Source organism: Macrobrachium nipponense, chromosome 36 (genome assembly GCF_015104395.2).
Source record: "Macrobrachium nipponense isolate FS-2020 chromosome 36, ASM1510439v2, whole genome shotgun sequence".
Lineage (NCBI taxonomy): Eukaryota > Metazoa > Arthropoda > Malacostraca > Decapoda > Palaemonidae > Macrobrachium > Macrobrachium nipponense.
Genome location: NC_087220.1, coordinates 39,226,180 through 39,246,132, shown reverse-complemented (window position 1 = coordinate 39,246,132; position 19,953 = coordinate 39,226,180). Strand labels below are relative to the sequence as shown.

The 19,953-nt window shown below is 42.3% G+C and overlaps 1 protein-coding gene across 1 annotated transcript in view; it reads right to left on the bottom strand.

The window, feature by feature from the left end:
• LOC135203571 (organic cation transporter protein-like) overlaps nucleotides 1-19,953 on the bottom strand; it is a 235,013-nt gene that overhangs the window by 73,311 nt on the left and 141,749 nt on the right. Inside the window, 3 exon segments of the mRNA XM_064233321.1 lie at nucleotides 770-802; nucleotides 805-1,028; nucleotides 18,278-18,363. Coding sequence (XP_064089391.1) covers nucleotides 770-802; nucleotides 805-1,028; nucleotides 18,278-18,363 — 343 coding nt within the window.

Below are 19,953 nucleotides of genomic sequence, written 5' to 3'. Positions count from 1 at the left end.
CTGAGAGCGAGACAGAGCCGATCAGACGCACCCTCCAGACTGCAATGGGGAACACTAGTAAATCAATTCTTACCTTTTAATAGCTCGCATTTTGAGCCACAATCCTTGCCTTCAAATTGCAATTATGAATTTGAAAGTTTTCTGCAAAGTAAGAAGGTGATGAGGATGCAACACTACTATTATGTAATACTCTAATTGCTCGTTAGTACGAGTTTTCCAAAAAAAAAAAAACTTTTAAAAGAAACGTATCTAGTTACATGCTTTACTGACTCCCTAAAAGTAGGAAGTCAGTATATTTTCCTCAATCAATTCTAACACTTATTACACGTATTATGAATAAGAAATATTAATATTTCCCTTTCTTGCAAACTATGTGAGTGTCTACCGAAAAATTTCGGTAGTTACACGTCATATATTCTTCGAAATTTTCGAAGCCAAATTCATTAAAAAAGTTAATAAAAGCGTATGCCGAACCAAAGACCCAGTACTTCCCTGCAAGAGACAGCCCAGAAGATCGATGGCGATGAAAAACGAAAATCAAGTCAGGAGGTAGCAACAACATATGTTGACACTACCGCGACAGAGAAAATCTGGTTCTAGAACAGGAATGGTTCCTATTCCTGCCACCCAGCGGGCAGGGGGGTAGATCACCTGACCTACCTGCAGCGTGCCGCGAAATTCGAATTTCTGTCGGACGTCAGAGACATAAGCTAAGTATAGTATCTGACGGGGAAGTTGCATGTACAAAACTTAATAATATTTCCCACACCTGAAGGTAAAAATGGTTGTAGGAGCAGTACACACCACTCATGAGGTAGGAGACAGACACTGGCATCCTTCGACCAAATTGAGACACAATTGGTGCCATAACAGTGTAAGCAGGAACCTCCACCAATCCCATTAGAGCCATATAAGAAAACATATTAAAATGGAAGTTTCCCCCACTTAGTGAGAGGCCAAAGTACACCATTCCTAACACAAGATAATTAAGATGCATCACGATGCTGGCAACACGAAGGCGTGGAGTTCTGAAAGAAAAATGATATTGTTATTGTACAATAAAGTTTCATACATACTTACCTGGCAGATATATACTTAGCTATAGACTCCGTCGTCCCCGATAGAAATTCGAATTTCGCGGCACACGCTACAGGTAGGTAGGTCAGGTGATCTACCGGCCTGCCGCTGGGTGGCAGGAATAGGAACTATTACCTTCTAAGGACAGATTTTTTGTTTCTCTTCCACCTGTTCTCCTGAGGGGATTGGCTGGGCGGGACATTCAATCGTATATATCTGCCAGGTAAGTATGTATGAAACTTTATTGTACAATAACAATATCATTTTCATACATTCAACTTCCCTGTCAGATATATACTTAGCTGATTGGCACCTTTGGCGGTGGGTAAGAGACAGCTAATTACTGATTAGACAGGTAAACAACATACGTTTGTAGGTAATAGATAAATAAAACCTTGGTTCCTATGTGTTTTAGACGAAGGGTTGACTTCCTAGCTATTGCTAGTCTGCTTCGTCTCCAGAGCCTCAGCGAGGAGTGACCTATGGCTAAGATTCTTGTAGATCTGTCCATGGGGTCTTATCCACTTACTCGACAGAATCTAATGGTCATTTGTCAATGGGGTCTTATCCACTTACATGACAATACACCTATGCCTAGGGGCATAATTAAGGAGCACAACACCGATCCCGATCACCTGATCCTAAACACGAGGGTTTGTGCTTAGTTTGAAAAGAGCCTATCCCTCCCCAAACTCCTTTCAAACAAACCAAAAAAAACCAAAAAAAAAAAAAAACACTATGTTAACATAAAAAATTAACTCACTTAGTTAAGGATCAGTGTCGGCTCCCTATCCCAGCAACGTATCCGTAGACACGTAAAACCAAGAGAGAAGGATCTCTCGTAGGTCAACTTGACCTCCTTCGTGCAAAGGGAAGTCAACACAAGTTGCATCTCCCTTAAGTTACAGCTAATATGTCCTTCACGACATATCGTTATGTAACGAACAAGAATTCATAAAAGCTCGCACTTCAAGTGCTTTTAATTCTCAGCTGTTTGAAGGAATCATCAAGTCATTCATGAAGTGCTTTTAGCGATCACACTTATTTCAAAGAAGACCAGGGCTTCCTTTGAAATGGATCTTTTCTGGATGAAGCCTAGAGCCTGGCTTGCGCCTGGGTGGCACCTCGAGTCTGGTTGGAGCCTCGAGCCTGGCTGGAGCCTCGAGCCTGGCTGGCGCCTCGCGCCTGCCTGACACTTGGTTGGCCGCCTAGCTCCTGGAAGGTGCTTTTTCGCCTGACCTCAGGGCTGGCGCCTCGTGCCTGGAAGTAGCTTCGCGCCTGGCTCCAGACTGGCACTATTTGGCGTCTGGCCCCTGGCTGACTCCTCTCCACTTGCTGGAGCTTCGAGCTTGGTAGAGGTCCAAGGATGTCTGGCGATGCCCACATCAGACACTCTTATCTGTCCTGACTTGTTCGCCTCCAGCGCATCTGCGCTAGGTTGGAGGCCCCCTCTTTCTCTTCTCAGACAATGACAGTGTTCCTTGAAACTGTCTGCCTCTGGCGTTTTTTTACGCCTGTTTTTGGCATTTGGCGCCTGGTTGGCACTACATTGTCCTAAAGTCCTGAACCTCCACAATGGTTTATCAGGAGATTGGAGAAGGTAGGAAGAAATTCTTCCACTTTGAGCTTCTGGCCTCTCAGGCAAGGGAAGGTGATTGTAGTAAACTACATCCATTAGACGATAGGACATCTAACAGTACGAGAGATAAGAGTCTTCCTCCAAGGAGGATCCTTCTTGAATCCTTCCGTTGCTACGGATCTCTTCTTACTGGCTGATGAAGTTCCTCGTTGCAGAATCTTCCCTATCCTTGTCCGAAGGGAAGGGAAGGGGCTTGGAAGTCGAAGGAGACTCCGAGCTGAAATTGGGAGGATTCTGATTTCTAGCTCTTTATTGTATCTCTCTGAATACCTTCTGGGAAGCATTTTCGAACCCTCATCGCATCCCAAAGACTTTGTAGGCAAAAAATGTTTAAACCATCTCTTCTTATGTAGGTGAAAATGTAAGTACCATGCCTGGACAACGAAACTTCTATCTGAAATCGTTTGAGTCAGGAATAGATGGGTTTTAGTTCTCTTGCCAGACATACTATGCTGGCAAGAACCCATTGCCGAGTCTCCATTAAATCTGATGCGAGATTCAATGCACAAAAAATTCACTTGTCTTCTTGGTAGTTAAGGGCCAAGAGAAAACAAAGAATTCCCTCATTAAAATTTCTCAAAGAAGTTTGATGAGGAGCAGTTCCATCTTGTCGGAACACGGAATCTGAAGCCACAAAAGATCCCATTCGAAGTACATGATATCCTACTCTTGTCGTATTGAGGTATCGTATCAGATCCCGAAGATCTTAATCCTCTGCTATCTCTAATTCCTCCCTTGTATAGACAGAGTATAGCCTTTTACTGTGCTCTTTGATAAGCAGATATATATAAAGTTGATTCTTCCTTCTGAAAAGGAAGAAAAAACCTATATGCGGTTCACAGAGGTATCGGAAGAGGACAGTTCCTCTTCATCAAACACGATCTGCAGCAATTCTATGTCCTGGCTATGACTATTGTCATTCACCTTGAAAATCCTCTCATTCATGTCCACTTCTGGTCAGTCTGCCCGAAGACTGACTCAGAGTGGAGAGGTTGTTAAGGTCCATTTGTAATAGATGCTTATAGAATATTCAGACTGTCTTGGAAAAGACTTCCAAAACATGCTGTGAGAAGAACGTGACCTCTGTGAATCCAACCTCTCTAAGGCCAAAATGAGGCATAAAGTATTATCCTCTCTTTCTTTGACGTCCTTTATCTTAATTTTGTAAAGCATTTGTATTTCGGGAAAAAAAAACTAAAGTTTATTCCCCTTTCTATAAAATAAAGATGGTGTATATTGCTACCTCTCTTGGTTCAAGGAAAAGGAAGCAGTCTACAGGAAGCCTGTTCGTCTTCTACCTTGCTAAGAGATCTATGAAGAAGACTTTCCGTAGGTTCTCACAACTCTTTGCAATAAATGTTAAACATACGTTAACAGTTATTATCGTTGATCGAGAAGGTTCTCACGGACATGCAAAATCTTGCATCGAACCTCTTTTTCCAATAGGTTCTCTTTGTTAATGCGAAACAGGAGCGAAAAAAAGAGATTCCCAATGCTCTTTGCGATATGAGAGAGTCGTGGAATTGGCCTAAGGTGATTAAATGGGTAACGAATCAGGAACCAATCTGCCGTTACCGAGCGAGCTGTCTGAGAGGCTACTGGACTCTTATGTTAATAACTCGCTAAAACGAGAAAATATCTTGGATGGTGCTCTTGGCTCATTGCGCCAGGCTGGCGCATTGCGCCAGGTTGGCGCTTCAGACCGGCGCTTTCTTCTAATACTCTTTATGTTATGTGCCAGAACATCTGTGCCTTTATGGTACCCGACATCCTTACACATGTTAATTCCGTTCTTAGTAGGAAAAAGTCTTACATACGTAGATATATTCTATTCAGGGAAACCATTTCTGCCACGAAGAGAATGTTTCCCATTCCACTCATCCATCTTCTCTTGAGTAATATCTGATTCTAAAAAGGTTGTGTGCGTTTCTCGAAAGACTTGACCATACAGTAGTCTTAAAGTGAATTCTCTACTACATCCATCTTCTCACTAAGCATGTATTCTAATAAGCCATGCTTTCGTAAGCATGAGAGCATTAATAAAATATAACATGTTCTGCTGTGTTAGAATCCTTTAATAATGTTCCCTACGGTAAACAGCATTGAAAGGTTATAATATCTTTCTTATTGAAAGCTCCTTAGCAAAAGGCAGACAATATTTTATCTATGTTAGCTTAACTATCCCCTCCATTCGAGACTAAGTCCATGATTGTAGGGGAATATAAGGTTAACCATTCGATCCCGTTGGAGAGAGAGATGCAACCGACTGCTAATGACCGAGCCCGACCTGGATGGTACTGTATTGGCCTTAACCTTACAATGACCCCACCCCCGGCCGTCTCCTCGCTGCCTGGCTGCATTCATCGTGAGTTGCCAGTTACTTCATTTAATGAAGGAATATAATAAAATTATTCCCGAGCCTAAGGAAGCTCTCAATAATGCCAATTTAAGCCAAACAACCTTTGTTAAATACCGAAGCTGAGTAGGTATTGTCGTAACAAACTTTTTAAGCGAAGTCCTTACCAGGAAAATCCTGTAAGGATATAGATAATTTCGCAGCGAACCACAAAGGCAACTATGGTATGCGTATATGACTTGTCATTCAGCAGTCGTATGCAGCAAGTCTTCCTACTACTTTCTTTCCTCTCCGATGCGGAGAGAGAATGGAAATTTTGCCCTCTCCGTTCTTTTCGTCAATAAACACGAATTAGCATTAGTCGAAAGAGATCGCAATGAAAAACTCTCGGATCGAAGAGAATCCCTCAAATTGTTTTTATTCTCTTGGAGATAAGGCCGTATTCTACGCCTCTATTATCTGGAAGAGCCTCTAATCAATGAATGAGAGCTCGTACGAACCTTGTTCAATTTGCAAACGATTGCCACTCTTTCTGTAAATGGTTGGTTGCATTATTTTAGAAGGAGGAAGATTTTAATATCGTCTTATTAGTAATGAACTAATTTTTTTTTTTTTTTTCAAGAATAAAAAAAAGGTCGCTAAGGTCTTATAAACTGAGAGACCTGCTCCCTTATTGGCTTCCAATTTCGATCTATCTTCCATTTCCTGTCCATCAAGTTGGGAGAAGAATGAGCAACCGGAGGAGAGCGCCTCCTTCCGTAAGGTGAAGGGCTTTTAGCAGTACCGATTCTAACCTGACAAGGGCTACGGCCGCCTGTGCGACATCTTGAGTCCCCGCCAGGAAAAAAAACCGATCTTGCTCTTGCCATTACTTGCATTAAGACTATCCTGAGAAGGGCGACGGCCGCCTGTGCAACAACTCCCGTCCTTATCAGGAGAAATCCTCGAATGTCTTTCACCTTACGCAGAATCAGGATCTAACTCCATATCCGATGAAGATCCTGGTTTATAGCTTCAGGCGCTTAGCGCCTCATCTCAGGCGCTTTGCTCCTCGTTTCAGGCGCTTCAGGCGCTTGAGGCTTTCAGGCGCTTTGCGCCTCATCTGAGGCGCTTCAGAAGCCTTGCGCCTCGTTTCAGGCGCTCCAGGCGCTTTGCGCCTCATTTCAGGCGCCTCAGGCGCTTTTAGCCTTGTTTCATTTCAGGCGCTTCAAAGTCAAGCGCTCCAGGGCGCTTTTTCACCCTCGTTTCAGGCGCTTCAGGCATTCCGAGCCTGTTTCAGGAGCCTTTTCAGGTTCAGGCGATTTGCGACTCCTTTGAGGAGCCTCCGACGCTTTTTCGCCTCTCTTCAGGCTCTTCAGGAGCTTTGCGCCCTCCGAGTTGGCAGGCTCTTTAGGGCGCTTTGAGGCCTCATTTCAGGCTCTTTAGGCGCTTTGCGCCTCATTTCAGCCTCTTCAGGCGCTTTGCACCTCATTTCAGGCTCTTCAGGCGCTTTGCGCCTCGTTCCATGCTCTTCAGGCGCCTCGAGCCTTGTTTCAGGCGTTTCAGGCGCTTCATGTCCGAGGAGCTAGAAGCTTAAAAATTATATATGTATGTTTAATCATTAACCGAGATCCATAATTCATTCGATCAACATATATTCTTTAATATCTAATTCGTTCTTCTCCGAATAGATATATTTTCATATAAATGTACCGATGAGGAATTTGTTGAAATAACTCTTTCAAACCCCATGGGATAGAGCCTCCGTCTATTTGTACGGGGGACGAAAACAGGATAGGGCAATGCCTCTACCGCAACTGTTATCGAAAGATATCTCTCTGAGGTTCCGATATCTACGACGAGATTATCTTGCATCTTCATTGAATCTACGCCGTTGAAACTTTCTTCTCCTTATCCGTCAACACGATAATAATAAGGGGAACACATTACATTAGGACGCCTTTCCAATGGCGAACTTGCAGTCTGGGACGTTCTACAGAACCTGCCGAGGGGACGCCTGATCGGTGGGGATTCTCTGAAACCCCCTGCGGTTGTCGACATTCCTTCTCCTCTGGGCTTGTGAGCTTGGAAGAGGTCTAGACCTGGGAGCGAGACAGAGCCGATCAGACGCACCCTCCATTGCAATGGGGGAACACTATATTCACTTCTTACCTTTTAAAAGCTTGCATTTGAGCTATCCATTTATCTTCAATTTGCATATATAAATTTGTAGTTTCTGAGGAGTAAGAAGGTGATGAGGATGCAACAACTACTAGTACTGCTAATACTCTAACTGCTCGTTAGCACAAACGCTATTAAAGCTTATAAAGTAAGCGTATCTAGTTATATGCTTTTCTGACTTCTTAAAGTAGGAAATTAGAGTTTAATATTTCCTTAATAAAGTTGTAACCTTTATTACATGTAATAATGAATAAATATTAATAATTCTCTTTATGGCAAACTATGTGAGTGTCTACCGATGATTTCGGTAGTTTCACTTAGTATTTTCTTCGAAATTTCGAAGCGAAATTCATTAAAAAGTTAATAAAAGCGTATGTCGAACCAAAGACCCAGTACTTCCCTGCAAAAGACAGCCCAGAAGATCGATGGCGATGAAACACGAAAATCAAATCAGGAGGAACCGTAAACGTATGGTTTTTACAGTCCAAATGATAGAGAAAAATCTGTCCTTAGAAGGTAATAGTTCCTATTCCTGCCACCCAGCGGCAGGCCGGTAGATCACCTGACCTACCTACCTGTAGCGTGTGCCGCGAAATTCGAATTTCTATCGGGGACGACGGAGTCTATAGCTAAGTATATTATGACAGGGAAGAATGAATGTATGAAAGTATGAGTTTCAGGAATGCAGCATAAATTTTTCCAAGAATATAAGATCCACCCAGCCAAACCTTTACACCATTATATTTATGATTTTAAATTTACATGATGAACACCATTCAAAGGTGTACACTATTACAATTTTAATTATAGTACACTGGCCTCTGGCTAGTACAGTTGGTAACATGCTGGTCCCGTAATTCTCAGGCCAGCATTCGCCTCCCATCAAGGGATGAATATTGAGACTGTCTAATAAGCTGTTACTACCATGAGTGATGCCATGGCAGGGGGTTGGGGTTAGGTGGCTGACGTCTGTCTGAGAGGCATTAGCCTGATGGAAGACTGAAACCATTAACTTTAACTTTAAACATTTTTTATGAGTACTTCTTCACTCTATGGAGGAACGATCTCTTTGTTCCATTAGACAACGTCTTTGAGAGAGAGAGAGAGAGAGAGAGAGAGAGAGAGAGAGAGCGAGAGAGAGAGGAGGAGAGAGAGAGAGAGAGAGAGAGAGAGAGAGAGAGAGAGAGAGAGAGCCTGTGGTGAAGAGTCGGTTTTTTGGGAGCAGTCTTGAATGTTATTGATGGTCAGTTATTTTGTGTGTTTTTGAAATTGTTGTTATAATTATTGTTGATATTGTGCGTTTGAAGGTTGTTGTGCCCATGTTGTTGCACTTATTGTGCTTGTGAGTTCTGCTGCTAACCAAAAATCGGCAATAACAGCACTAAAAACCTGCTTAACGGCGCATCTAACTGAACATCGGCGCCGTCAACCAGAGATTGGAGCTGCTATTAACCAGATATCAGCGCTGCTAACTAGAGATCGACACCGAAAATCCCATTAACAGCGTCGTTAGACAAGCGCCGTAAAACCAGATAGCCATTAACTGATGCCGCTGTTAACCAAGGGCTGCCTGTAGTTGAGTTGTTGGAGTTGAGTTGTTAAGTGTTGCTGTTGGTGAGTTGTAGGTGGTATATTGACTTGTCGTATTATTTTTTTTATGTTATTAGTGATTGTTTGTGGAGTGGTTTTTTTTTTTTTGTATAGTTATTGAATTGTTATGTGGTTGTTGTCCTTGTTTGGTTGCTCGTATATTGTGTTACGACGGCCGTATCCAGCGGACAGTGCAGCTCCTCGCCCTGAGTGTGTCAAGTATATGGTAAGTACATGTGTTTTGAGAGTTTTTGTTTTTTTAGCTTGTGATCCCGCCACATTATTTATTGGCTCAACGTGGGGCTGCTGGTGTGGCAGCTGCAGGACGGTTGGTGTGGTGGGTTGTATGATTGGTGAAGGAAAATGAGTATGGAAGGTTTAACTGAAGTGGAGAGGCTGGAGAAGGAGTTGAGGTTGGAGAGAGAGGTGAGAGGACAATTGGGAGTAGAGAATGAGAGGTTGAGGGTAGAGTGTGAGGAGCTGAAGAGCAAGTTAGAGGAAATGAGAGGAATCTAAGGAGTGCGAAAGTGGAAATGAGAAGGTGGATGAAAAGTTGGGATCGATGATGAGTGATGTGCAAGAGATGATGAAGGATATAATGAAAAGGTTTTTTTGGAGAGAGAGCTGTAAGAAGAGGTAGGTCTCCTGGGTCTTGTGATGGCCAGGAGTGATTACGAAAGTGAAAGAACAAGTGAATGAAAGTGTGAGTGAGGAAAGTGATACTGTTGTGGTAAATGAGGAGAAGAAACAGAAGGTACAGAATAGGGATAGATCACAGCAGAAGGGTAAGAAGGCAGTTGAGAGTAAGGAAAGGGCTAAAGGGAAGAAGATTAGTAAGGAAGGTGGGTAAGATATGAAGAGAATGAATGAAGATGACAATAGAGTTGAGAGTAAGGTGCAGGATGAGACTGATTTAGATAGTAGTAAGTGGGAATTAGTAAGTAGGAAGAAGAAGGGTAAGAAAGATATGACTAAAAGTATGGATGTGAGTATGGAAGTAGATTCATTATATTCAGAAGAGGGTAAGAAAGGTCAGAATGGAAGTAACGAAAGTGAAGAGTGAGAGTGAACAGGAAGTGCAAAAGGTGGTGTACTTATATGAGAGAGGTACCCCGATGTGAGAAGTACGAGGAATATGGTAGTAAGGACATAGGGAACTTTTTTAGAGTATGAGATGAGAAGTATTGTGTTACTAAGTATGGAGATAACAAGAGAGTTTGGGCAAGAGAGTTAGGTAACTTCTTGACAGGATTTCTGTTGAGTATGTATGGGGTAATGATGAGTGTAGGGAATGTGCCATATGTGGAACAGCAGAGAGGATAAAGAGTAGTGTTAGTTATAGGAGAAAGCATGATTTTGGAGGGGCACGAATGAATGTTGGTAAGTCATTGTCAATGTACATGTGCAGGTTGGAAACATTAGCTAAGAAAAAGTTTGGGGATGAAGGGATAAATGAATGTAAGGAGTTAGCGCGAAAGTTACTAGTGACTGTACCAGAGAGCGTATACAAGTTTATGAATCTAAACCGTAAGGTAAAAATGAGTTGGATGAAAGAAAGGGTGATGTGGAACGACATTTTAGAAATAGTAAAGGATTATGAGTTAGATAGGTGTATGAAAGAGAGTAGAAGTGTTAGTGTTAGGGCTGAAGTAGCTGAGAGTGTAGCAAAGTTTAAGAGCTATAGGGAGGCAGTTCTAGAAGGCCCGAGGCGAATGGCAGAGCGAGTGGTTGACAGGAGCATTAGAGCAAGTAACGTGAGTATAGTTAGCCCTAAAAGAGATAGGAGTGCAAGTGTCGGAAGAGTAGGGTCAGTTGGTTGTGAGTGAGAGCAGCAGTGTTTGGTGGGCGTTAGGAGTGTGCTTTGTGTGTGGGCAAAACAGGCCACTTTGTGAGCGAGTGTAAGAAAGATAGGGATATTAAGTGTAACAGGTGTGGACGGGTAGGGTACATAGCGAGTGGATGTCGGGGTACCTGTGTGAATCTGATTTACGGTAATTGAGAGAAGAATGTGTAAAAAAACCACGAGCGAAGTGTGCTGAATGTGGAATGGAAGGTCATGTGGCTGGTGTGTGTAGGCAAAAGAGGATGAGTCAGGCTGGGAATTTGGGAAACTTGGTATTAAGGGGATTCAGTTGGGTGGGTCCTCTAGTATGCGACAGTATGTTCACTGGAATGCGACGAGTGAGAGGTTGAAAGTGAATAATTGTGACCTGAGCATCAGTGAGCAAATGGGTCTGGGAGATCGGCAGTTAATGTTGGTCGAGTATGAAAGAAAGTGGATGAAGGTAAAGAAAGTGAATGAAAGGAAGAAGTGTGAACTGCATAACAAAGGTGTTAATGCTAGAGTGCAAATGGTTGATAAAACGTGTAATTCAGATAGTTGTGAGGGAATGAATGATATGTATAGTGTGTGTGGGTTTGAATTGTCAGGGTTTAGTGAGATTTCAGCAGGAAGGGAATTAAGCGGTAAGGACGTGGTTGGCAGTGTGAATGAGTCTCTTTGGGAGTTTGGCAGGAGTGTAAGTGAGCCGAGTGATTTGGCGGCAGAGTTACGAGAGATATTCGGGCAGGAGTTAAAAGGGGTAGATGAGATAGTGAATGGGATTTTGGAGGACAGTAGCCAGGGAGATAATGTGAGTCTGGAAGAAAGTGGTTTGGAAGAAGCGAATGGTGATGCGACTGAAAGTGTATGAAGGGCCTCAAACAAGATTTAGGAGGCCAGCATCCGAGCATCCTTGGGTGTTGCGAAAGGCAATTTAGTGTGGGTGTTGTGAGTGTAAGGAGACGCTGTCAAGTGTAACAGGGGAGGTAATATGGAGGAGTGATATGGTAGTTGCATTTGACGTCTTCGAGGGTTGCGGGACAGAGATATTGAGTGAGAGTGTCGTTGGGTTGCTTGTAACGGTCGGGAATAATTGAGAGTTTAAGCATTTTTGAGAGTGTGGTGTGTCGTGTTTGTGTTTGGTGTTCCTGTATGGTAGTGTGTAAGTGTGTGTGTTTTTATGAAGAGTGTGAATGAGCGAGCTGTTGAGAGAAAGTGTGTAAGTGGTGAGCGGATAGTTAGTGATGGTTTGCTTGTTGGACGATCATTTTGGGTTGTCTGCCGGCGAGGTTGCGAGTCAGTCTTGGACCGGTGTCTGTACTGGACAGACTTTTTTGGCAGCAGTCTTGGATAGTACTGATCGTCAGTTGTATTGTGTATTTCTGGAGTTATTGAGTTGTTGTTGATGTTGTATGTTTGAAGGTTGTTGTGCTGGTGCTGGAAGGTTGTTGTGCTTATGTGTTGGAAGGTTGTTGAGCTTGTGAGTTTCTGTTGAGATGTATATGAGTTGTCGAGTGTTGTTGTTGGTGAGCTGTTGTGATTTCTTGGTGTTGTTTGTGAGTGATTGTATGTGGACTTGTAAGGTTGTTGTTTGTCTGCACGGTGATTTGTTGTGCTGTTGAGTTGTTGTATGGTTGTAGTGCTCAGTTGGTTGTTTTGTGTTGTGATTCCTAGTGGTCGTTGTGTCTCGACAACTGTATCCAGCGGACAACACATTATCTTGCCCTGAAGTCAGTCGTTGGTGGTGAGTACGAGTGTGTGAAATTTCTGCATGTTTCTGTTGGTGAACTAATTGTTCTGTCGAATAAAGTAATGTAGAGGGGAAAGTGTGGCTGTGGGTCTTTTTGAGAGTCGGTACGATTAATGTAACTGTGGGGTGCTTTGCTTGCTTAGTTGTTAGCTTTGATTCTGCCACAGAGAGAGCCATTAGAACTGATGACTGAAAGAGAGAATGAATGGGATTTGTGGTTAGGTAAGCACTGGCATACCTCCAAGTGAATATATAATGAATTATTAGATTTGTAAAGGCAAGATTAAGTTTAAGTGAAGAGGACCAGGAGATGTGGAGACAAGTTAACGGAAGATTTGAAAGTTACAAGGTTGGGGATAAAGTGTTAAAGGAAGTAACTGAAAAAATATGGAAGACCATAAATACTAAGAAGGGTTTGGTCGAAAGGGTAGTTATATCTTGGAGGATGAAAATGAAAAGGGAGAAAAAGAGGAAATATGATATTTTTATTATAAAATAAGGTTTCACATATACTTACCAAACAATTACACTGTAAGCTTTCTTACCTGGCAGTCGAAAATTCAAATTTCCTGGCGCCGACGGCACTGTTATCGTTCATGAAGGTGATACAGGTCCCGCCCACTTTCGGGAATACCCGGTACTGCTGAGCTAACTACCCTCAATTTGTTGAGCCGCAACATCCATCTGTGAGGAGGAGGGAGGGCTCTGATTATGTAATTGTTTGGTAAGTATATGTGAAACCTTATTTTATAATACAAATATAATTTTCACATAAATGATTTGCCAACAATTACATAGCTGAATCCACATTACCCGGATGGTGGGTATATGAACTGCTTATGAAAAGACAGCAATAATGTGCTCACATTATAAATAATGTTTGCAGTACCTTACCTAGTGAGAGTAGCTGCAGGTGAACACTGCCTCTGGTTGGCGCTCTCATCACTTGTAGGAGACTTGGCAGTAGTGGCCAGGGTCGTCCCTACTAATGGTGGGATTTTGTAACCATAGAGGTTCACCGATGGTTAACAAAATTAAAATTTTGCCCTTGCCCTGGGCTAAGACCAGATAAACCACAGAAGTATCACCTACACTAAAAACCATTACCATACCCTAACCATAACAAAAAACAGGAGGGTACTCCAGGTGGTGTACCCCCAGGCTTCCCAACAACTCGACAACCTTAAAAACCAAGGCGAGGAGATAGTAGAGGGAAAACAGCTCCCCCTATGCTTCCTTTCCAACCACCATGCCCATCACCGACAACGGTCCCAGTCTGGAACAATTTTCAAAAATGGTCTCTACATTTTTCAGATAATGTGACGCGAACACCTATTTCAACCTCCAAAACGGCGATTGCAGAATGGAGGATATTGACATGTTATATCTAAAAACCAATGAAGTTGCAACTGCACGAATCTCTTGTGCTTTTACCTTCAGTACCCGAAGAGTCTAATCTTGTATTTGAGTGTGAGCTTCTGAAATCACTCCTCAAGAATAACAAAATAGCTTTCTTAGAAAGAGGACGTGAGGGATCTCTCACTGAACACCAGATAGGATCTGAGTTTCCTCTCAACTTTTCTGTCCTACACAAATAGTGTTTAATTGCTCTGACAGGACATGAAGACCGTTCCTTATCTTCCGATCCCACTATGTCCGTCAAGTTCTCGATAATAAAAGATTGAGGCCAGGGGTTCGAAGTGTCCTCGTTCTTTGCAAGGAACTCCTTTATATAAGAGCACACAGCGTTATTTTGTGCGATACCTACTTGTTTGCTCATCGCTTGCGCTTCGCTTATCCTGCCTGCTGTGGTTAAAGCGACAAGAAAATGAGTCTTCTTTGTAAGATTCCTTAAGGAAGACGCATTAAGCAGCTCAAACTGGGGACTGGAAAGCCAGTTCAGCACCACATCCAAGTTCCAGTCGACCAACTCTGATTTAGCTGTTTTAGAAGACTCGAACGACTTGACCAGGTCACAGATGTTCTGGTCTTTCAAGACGTCGAGGCCTGTATGTTTAAAAACTGATGACAGCATTGATCTATAACCTTTAATCGTGGATGTCGAAAGCTTTCTAGTCCTTCAGGTATAAACGGAAATCTGCGATTTCAGCTATAGTGGTTCTAGAAAAAGAGATGCGATTTTGTCTACACCATTGCCTAAAGATTGTCCACTTTGATTGGTAGAGCTTTGCAGAAGAGCTTCTTCTACATCTCGCAATAGCTTCTGCTGCTTTTTGCGCAAAACCTTTTGCTCTGACAAGGTTCCTGACAGTCTGAATCCTGTCAGAGTCAGCACAGATAATCTTTGGTGATACCGGTCGAAGTGGGGTTGTTTGAGCAGATGTGGACTTTGTGGAAGGAGCCTTGGGACGTCCACTAGAAGCTCTAGTAAGTCCCGGAACCATTCTTTCCTGAGCCAGAATGGAGCAACTAGAGTCATCGTCACATTCTGGTGCGACTGAATCTTGTTTATGACTTCTCTCAACATTTCGAAAGGGAAATGCATAAACGTCGAGGCCTGTCCAATTCAGGAGCATAGCATCTGTTCTCCATGCTTGTGGGTCCGGAACCGGGGAACAGAAAATCGGGAGACAATTGTTTTCTTGATGTGGCGAAAAGATCTATCAATGGCTTTCCCCACAAATTCCACAGATCTTGATATACTTTCTCATTTAGTGTCCATTCCGTGGACAGACTTTCATCTTCCCCTGTACAAACCTCAGGAAGAGCGAAATTTCATGTTTGTTTGCCCAGAGGAGAAGAACTTCTGCTACTTTGTAGAGGGAAAAGGAATTAGTCCCTCCCTGTTTCCTGATGTTTGAAAGAGCCGTGTTGTCCGAGATGATCACCACCTTTCTTCCAGCAAATAGAGGGGCAAAAGCTTACATTCCCAAAAGAATCGCTTTCAACTCTTTGACATTTATGTGTAGGTCCATCGAAGATCAGTTATTATTTCTTCTGTCACAGGAAAGACCAGCGAGTCTGGTTGAGTCTTCTGGTTCCAGTTTGCTCTTAAGAAGAACTGGAGCGGTCCCATGTGGAGGCGACCTAAGCTTACAAAACCTTCCACCGACGTGAGGGTCCCGTGCCAAGCACGATGGACGTACTAGGAACTCTTGGACTGTTGAGACATGATTCTATCCTCTTTGGGGAGAGAAAAACCTGAAAAGCTAGACTGTTTAGAATCATCCCTAAATAGGGAATCCTCTGTCGGAGACAACTGACTTCTCGATGTTTATCTGAATTCCCAATTGCTGAGTCAGGTTCAATGTCATTTGCAAGTCCTTCACACACTGATGACTGGATTTTGACCTCAGAAGCCAGTCGTCTAAGTAAAATGCTGCATTTATTCCCATTGGGTGCAGCCAAATTCCCAGAGGAGCAAGAATTCGAGTGAATACTTGGGGAGCTGTAGATAGTCCAAAGCAGAGGGTGTGTACTGGAACATCCTCCTTTTGAAGATGAACCTCAGAAACTTCTTGGATTCCTGATGCATGGGGACATGAAAGTATGCGTCCTTCATGTCGAGAGACACCATCCAGTCATTCAGTTGAAGGGCTGACATCACCGACTGACTGGTTTCCATCAGAAACTTCGTCTTTTGAACGAAAATGTTCAATGCACTCACGTCTAATACAGGCCTCCAGGCCCCCGATGCTTTGGGGACTACGAAGAGTCTGTTGTAAAAGCCAGGGGAGTTCTTGTCTGTTACTTCTTCAATGACTTTCTTGTTGATGAGCACTTCTACTCCTTTGGCTAAAGCCAAAACTCTCTCCGATCCCTTTGAGTACGCTGTCAATTAGGCGTATAGTCGACAGCTGGCAATAAACAACTGACGACTTGCTGAAGATATTCCTCTCTTACCCCGTAAGTGGGCGGGGCGATACCTGCACCAACAACATAACTAGCACTACTGCGATTCTATAATTTTAAGCTGCCAGCGAGTGAACTGTAAGCAGTACGTATAATCATTTGATAAATTACATATATATAAAAACTGTGGTTAATGTATTAGCTTTCACTGGTTCACTCTATAGAAAAGCCCTCAAATTGTGTATTTCTCGTTCAAGATATATTTTAAAGGCGTTAAATTTAACCCAATCTTCCCAATTCATTTTATTATTTCACTTACACTACTAAGTAGTTTGGTGTACAGCACTATGTTATACAGCTCACTCAATTCCAACTGTCACTCTCCAATGATCTTAGGCAGCATTCAAATTGCACTCTGAATCTTTGTAGCAATTCTGCATTTTCGTTAGGAGTCTCAGTCTCGAAGAATTTTTTAACTAAATGCAATTTGATTTCATCTTTCCTGTCATAGGTTTCTTCTAACAAGTCCAATGATTGCAAATATTAATCACCTAATTTAAAACTAGATATTAGTTCCAAAGCCTCACCTTCCAATTGGCCCTTCAAATAGGAAAACTTTTGTATACAGGCAGTCCCCGGGTTACGACGGTCTCGGCTTACGACACTCCGAGGTTACGACGCTTGTCAATAGATGTTATTTCCAGGGTTACGACGCATGTTCCAGGGTTACGAGGCCTACAACGCTCATCTAGGAGATGAAATATGACACCAAAAATGCAAAATAATCAATATTTGAAGTTTTTTTGATGAAAAATGCCATAAGAATGCAGTTTACATAGTTTTCAATGCACCCAAAGCATTAAAAGTAAGGTTTTCTTAGGATTTTTGATGATGTTCCGGCTTACGACGCGTCTTAAGAACGGAACCCCCGTCGTAACCCGGGGACCGCCTGTACTCTAAAAAGTCAGTATGTGAGTGTACTGATACTTCAAACAGTTCCCTAAGTGAATTCCATTCCAATACATCATCAGCAAAATGTCTGAGGTCTAATTTGGGCAATTTTACACTACCTTTAGCAGGCAATTTCAGTGCACTAGATTCAAATCCTGGTCATGGCATCATTTTATTCTGACCTGCTACGTTGAAATAAGTAGTGTTTCAAATCATGAGAGATTGTATAGCCTAAAATGAACTGAAATGTACTAAATAACCTAATCATAGCCTAAGTTCTATAGTACTATGGCACCCAGGTTACTTCACTCATTCTAAATAACACTTAATACATTGTACTGCATTGTGTACATAATGAATCTATAAATGATGTGAACTTACTATTATGTAATTCAAATGGCAGACTTGTTATTCCTAGCCTGAATTGTCTGAGATCGGCATTAGCACAATTCCTACTTCATAACCCCCATCTAATGGACACCGCATGAAATTCTCCTTATCCTTGGACATGCATACCTCCTAAAAGAACTTTTAGATGAAAAGAATACTTAAGTGGCTTGGAGACCCCGACGACTCTTGGAGATCCGCAGGACGTCTTGCCTGGGCAATATCTCCTATGACATGTTTGACCAATTACTGAACCAACAAAGCACTGACGACTGATATTAAGCATATTAAACGTATACTTACAATCTAATATATGAAATAACCAAACAATGCTTTTCACAATTAAATACAGATGCAACAAAGTATATCTTCTTTTCACACAATATGCATTTCCACTTTACATAAATAAGGAAAATATTCAAAACTACATTACAAATTCCGGCAAAGTTAATTCTTTAGCTTTTTTCTACACCTGACTGAATCTAAGGCGATTTCTTTCCACTGACTTAATAAAAGTGTACTCAAACACATTCATCTTTCAATTTGTATTACTTTATTGCAATTGTTTCCTTAATTGTTATGAAGTCTTAAACATATGTAATTCTTGGCTCCTGGAAAAAAATATCAATAAATGAGCAAATACAGCAACCTAAGGTAAGAGAAACTTTTATAACAAAGAACATATGATAAAAAAAGGGTAAAGTATAAGGCATTTCAACTTACCCAACTTACCTGAACAATACTATCACACCTGAAACATAGTTTTTTAAGATATTCTTCCAACTTTCACCCGATATGCCTTTGTTAGCCTTGGGCCCCTGAGGAGAATGAATTAAGAACAAATAATTCTATATCATCAACTGAATATGATATTGTAATGATACAATTAAGTTTGTTCATACTTACCTGGCAGATATATATATAGCTGTATTTTCCGAAGTCCGACAGAAATTAAAAAACTTACGACACACGTAGTGGGAGTCAGGTGGTTAGTACCCATTCCCGCCGCTGGGAGGCGGGTATCAGGAATCATTCCCATTTTCTATTCATAATTTTTATTTCCACTGTCTCCTGAGGGGAGGTGGGTGGGTACTTAATTATATATATCTGCCAGGTAAGTATGAACAAACTTAATTGTATCATTACAATATCATTTTGTTCATGAAACTTACCTGTCAGATATATATAGCTGAATCCCACCTTTGGTGGTGGGAGTAGACAGAATAGAAGATTTTAGGAAACATATATATGCAGATAAATGATATCTTGATTCCTTACCTGTTAGCATAGCTGACTTCGTGGTTACTGCCGCGTAAGTCTGTTTGTGCTATTAGAGTTGCCAGCGAGGTAGAGACCTATATAGCTGGTGCACTCAAGATGATCTGTCAACGGGGGCGTGACCACGATGTGACTAGACCATTGACCATACAATGAGGGCAACGAAGTAAAAAACCACCTGGCCTAGTCTACCAAAGGTATACCACTAAACTAGACTAAAGAAGGGAGATCCGCCTCGGGCGGTCAACCCCACAACCAAAAAACACACACAATTAAAAGCTCATCTAACCACTAAAGGAAAGGATGAGTGCTACCTCCTGCCCCCAAAACAGTGTCTGCAGCGACGTATGGTCCAAGCGACGAGCAATGTTCGTATGTCGCTTTCACCTCCCGCAGGTAGTGTGAAGCGAACACCGAGTTGCTCCGCCAATATGTGGCACTCAAAATGTCACTGAGTGCCATATTTCTGTGAAAGGCTATCGAGGTCGAAATAGCCCTCACCTCGTGGGCATTCACTTTCAAAAGCTTCATGTCACTATCACTACATATGTGGAATGAGCTTCCTTAATGGTGTCTCTCAAGAAGAAAGAAAGCGCGTTCTTTGACATGGGAAGATCGGGCTTCTTAACCGAGCACCACAAGTTGCCCGAAGGTCCTCTACAGTCCTTCGTTCTGTCTAAATAGAATTTGAGAGCCCTGACAGGGCACAGGACTCTCTCTGGCTCATTACCCACGATCTCTGTCAAACCCTTGATTTCAAATGTCTTGGGCCAAGGTTGGACGGGTTTTCGTTCTTTGCTAAGAACATAGGGCTTAAAGAACAAACCGCATCAGAGTTCTTAAACCCAACATGCTTGCTTATAGCCTGGATCTCACTAACTCTCTTCGCCGTCGCCAGAGCAGTTAGAAAAAGTGTCTTCCTTGTAAGGTTTCTAAGCGAAGCTAAGTTGAGAGGTTCAAAATTACTGGACATCAAAAACTTTAGAACAATGTCTAAATTCCAAGAAGGGACTCTTGGTTGAGGTACCTTCGAAGTCTCGAAAGACTTAAGAAGATCATGAAGGTCTCTGTTGTTGGCTAAGTCCAGTCCTCTATGCCTAAAGACTACAGAAAGCACACTTCTGTAGCCT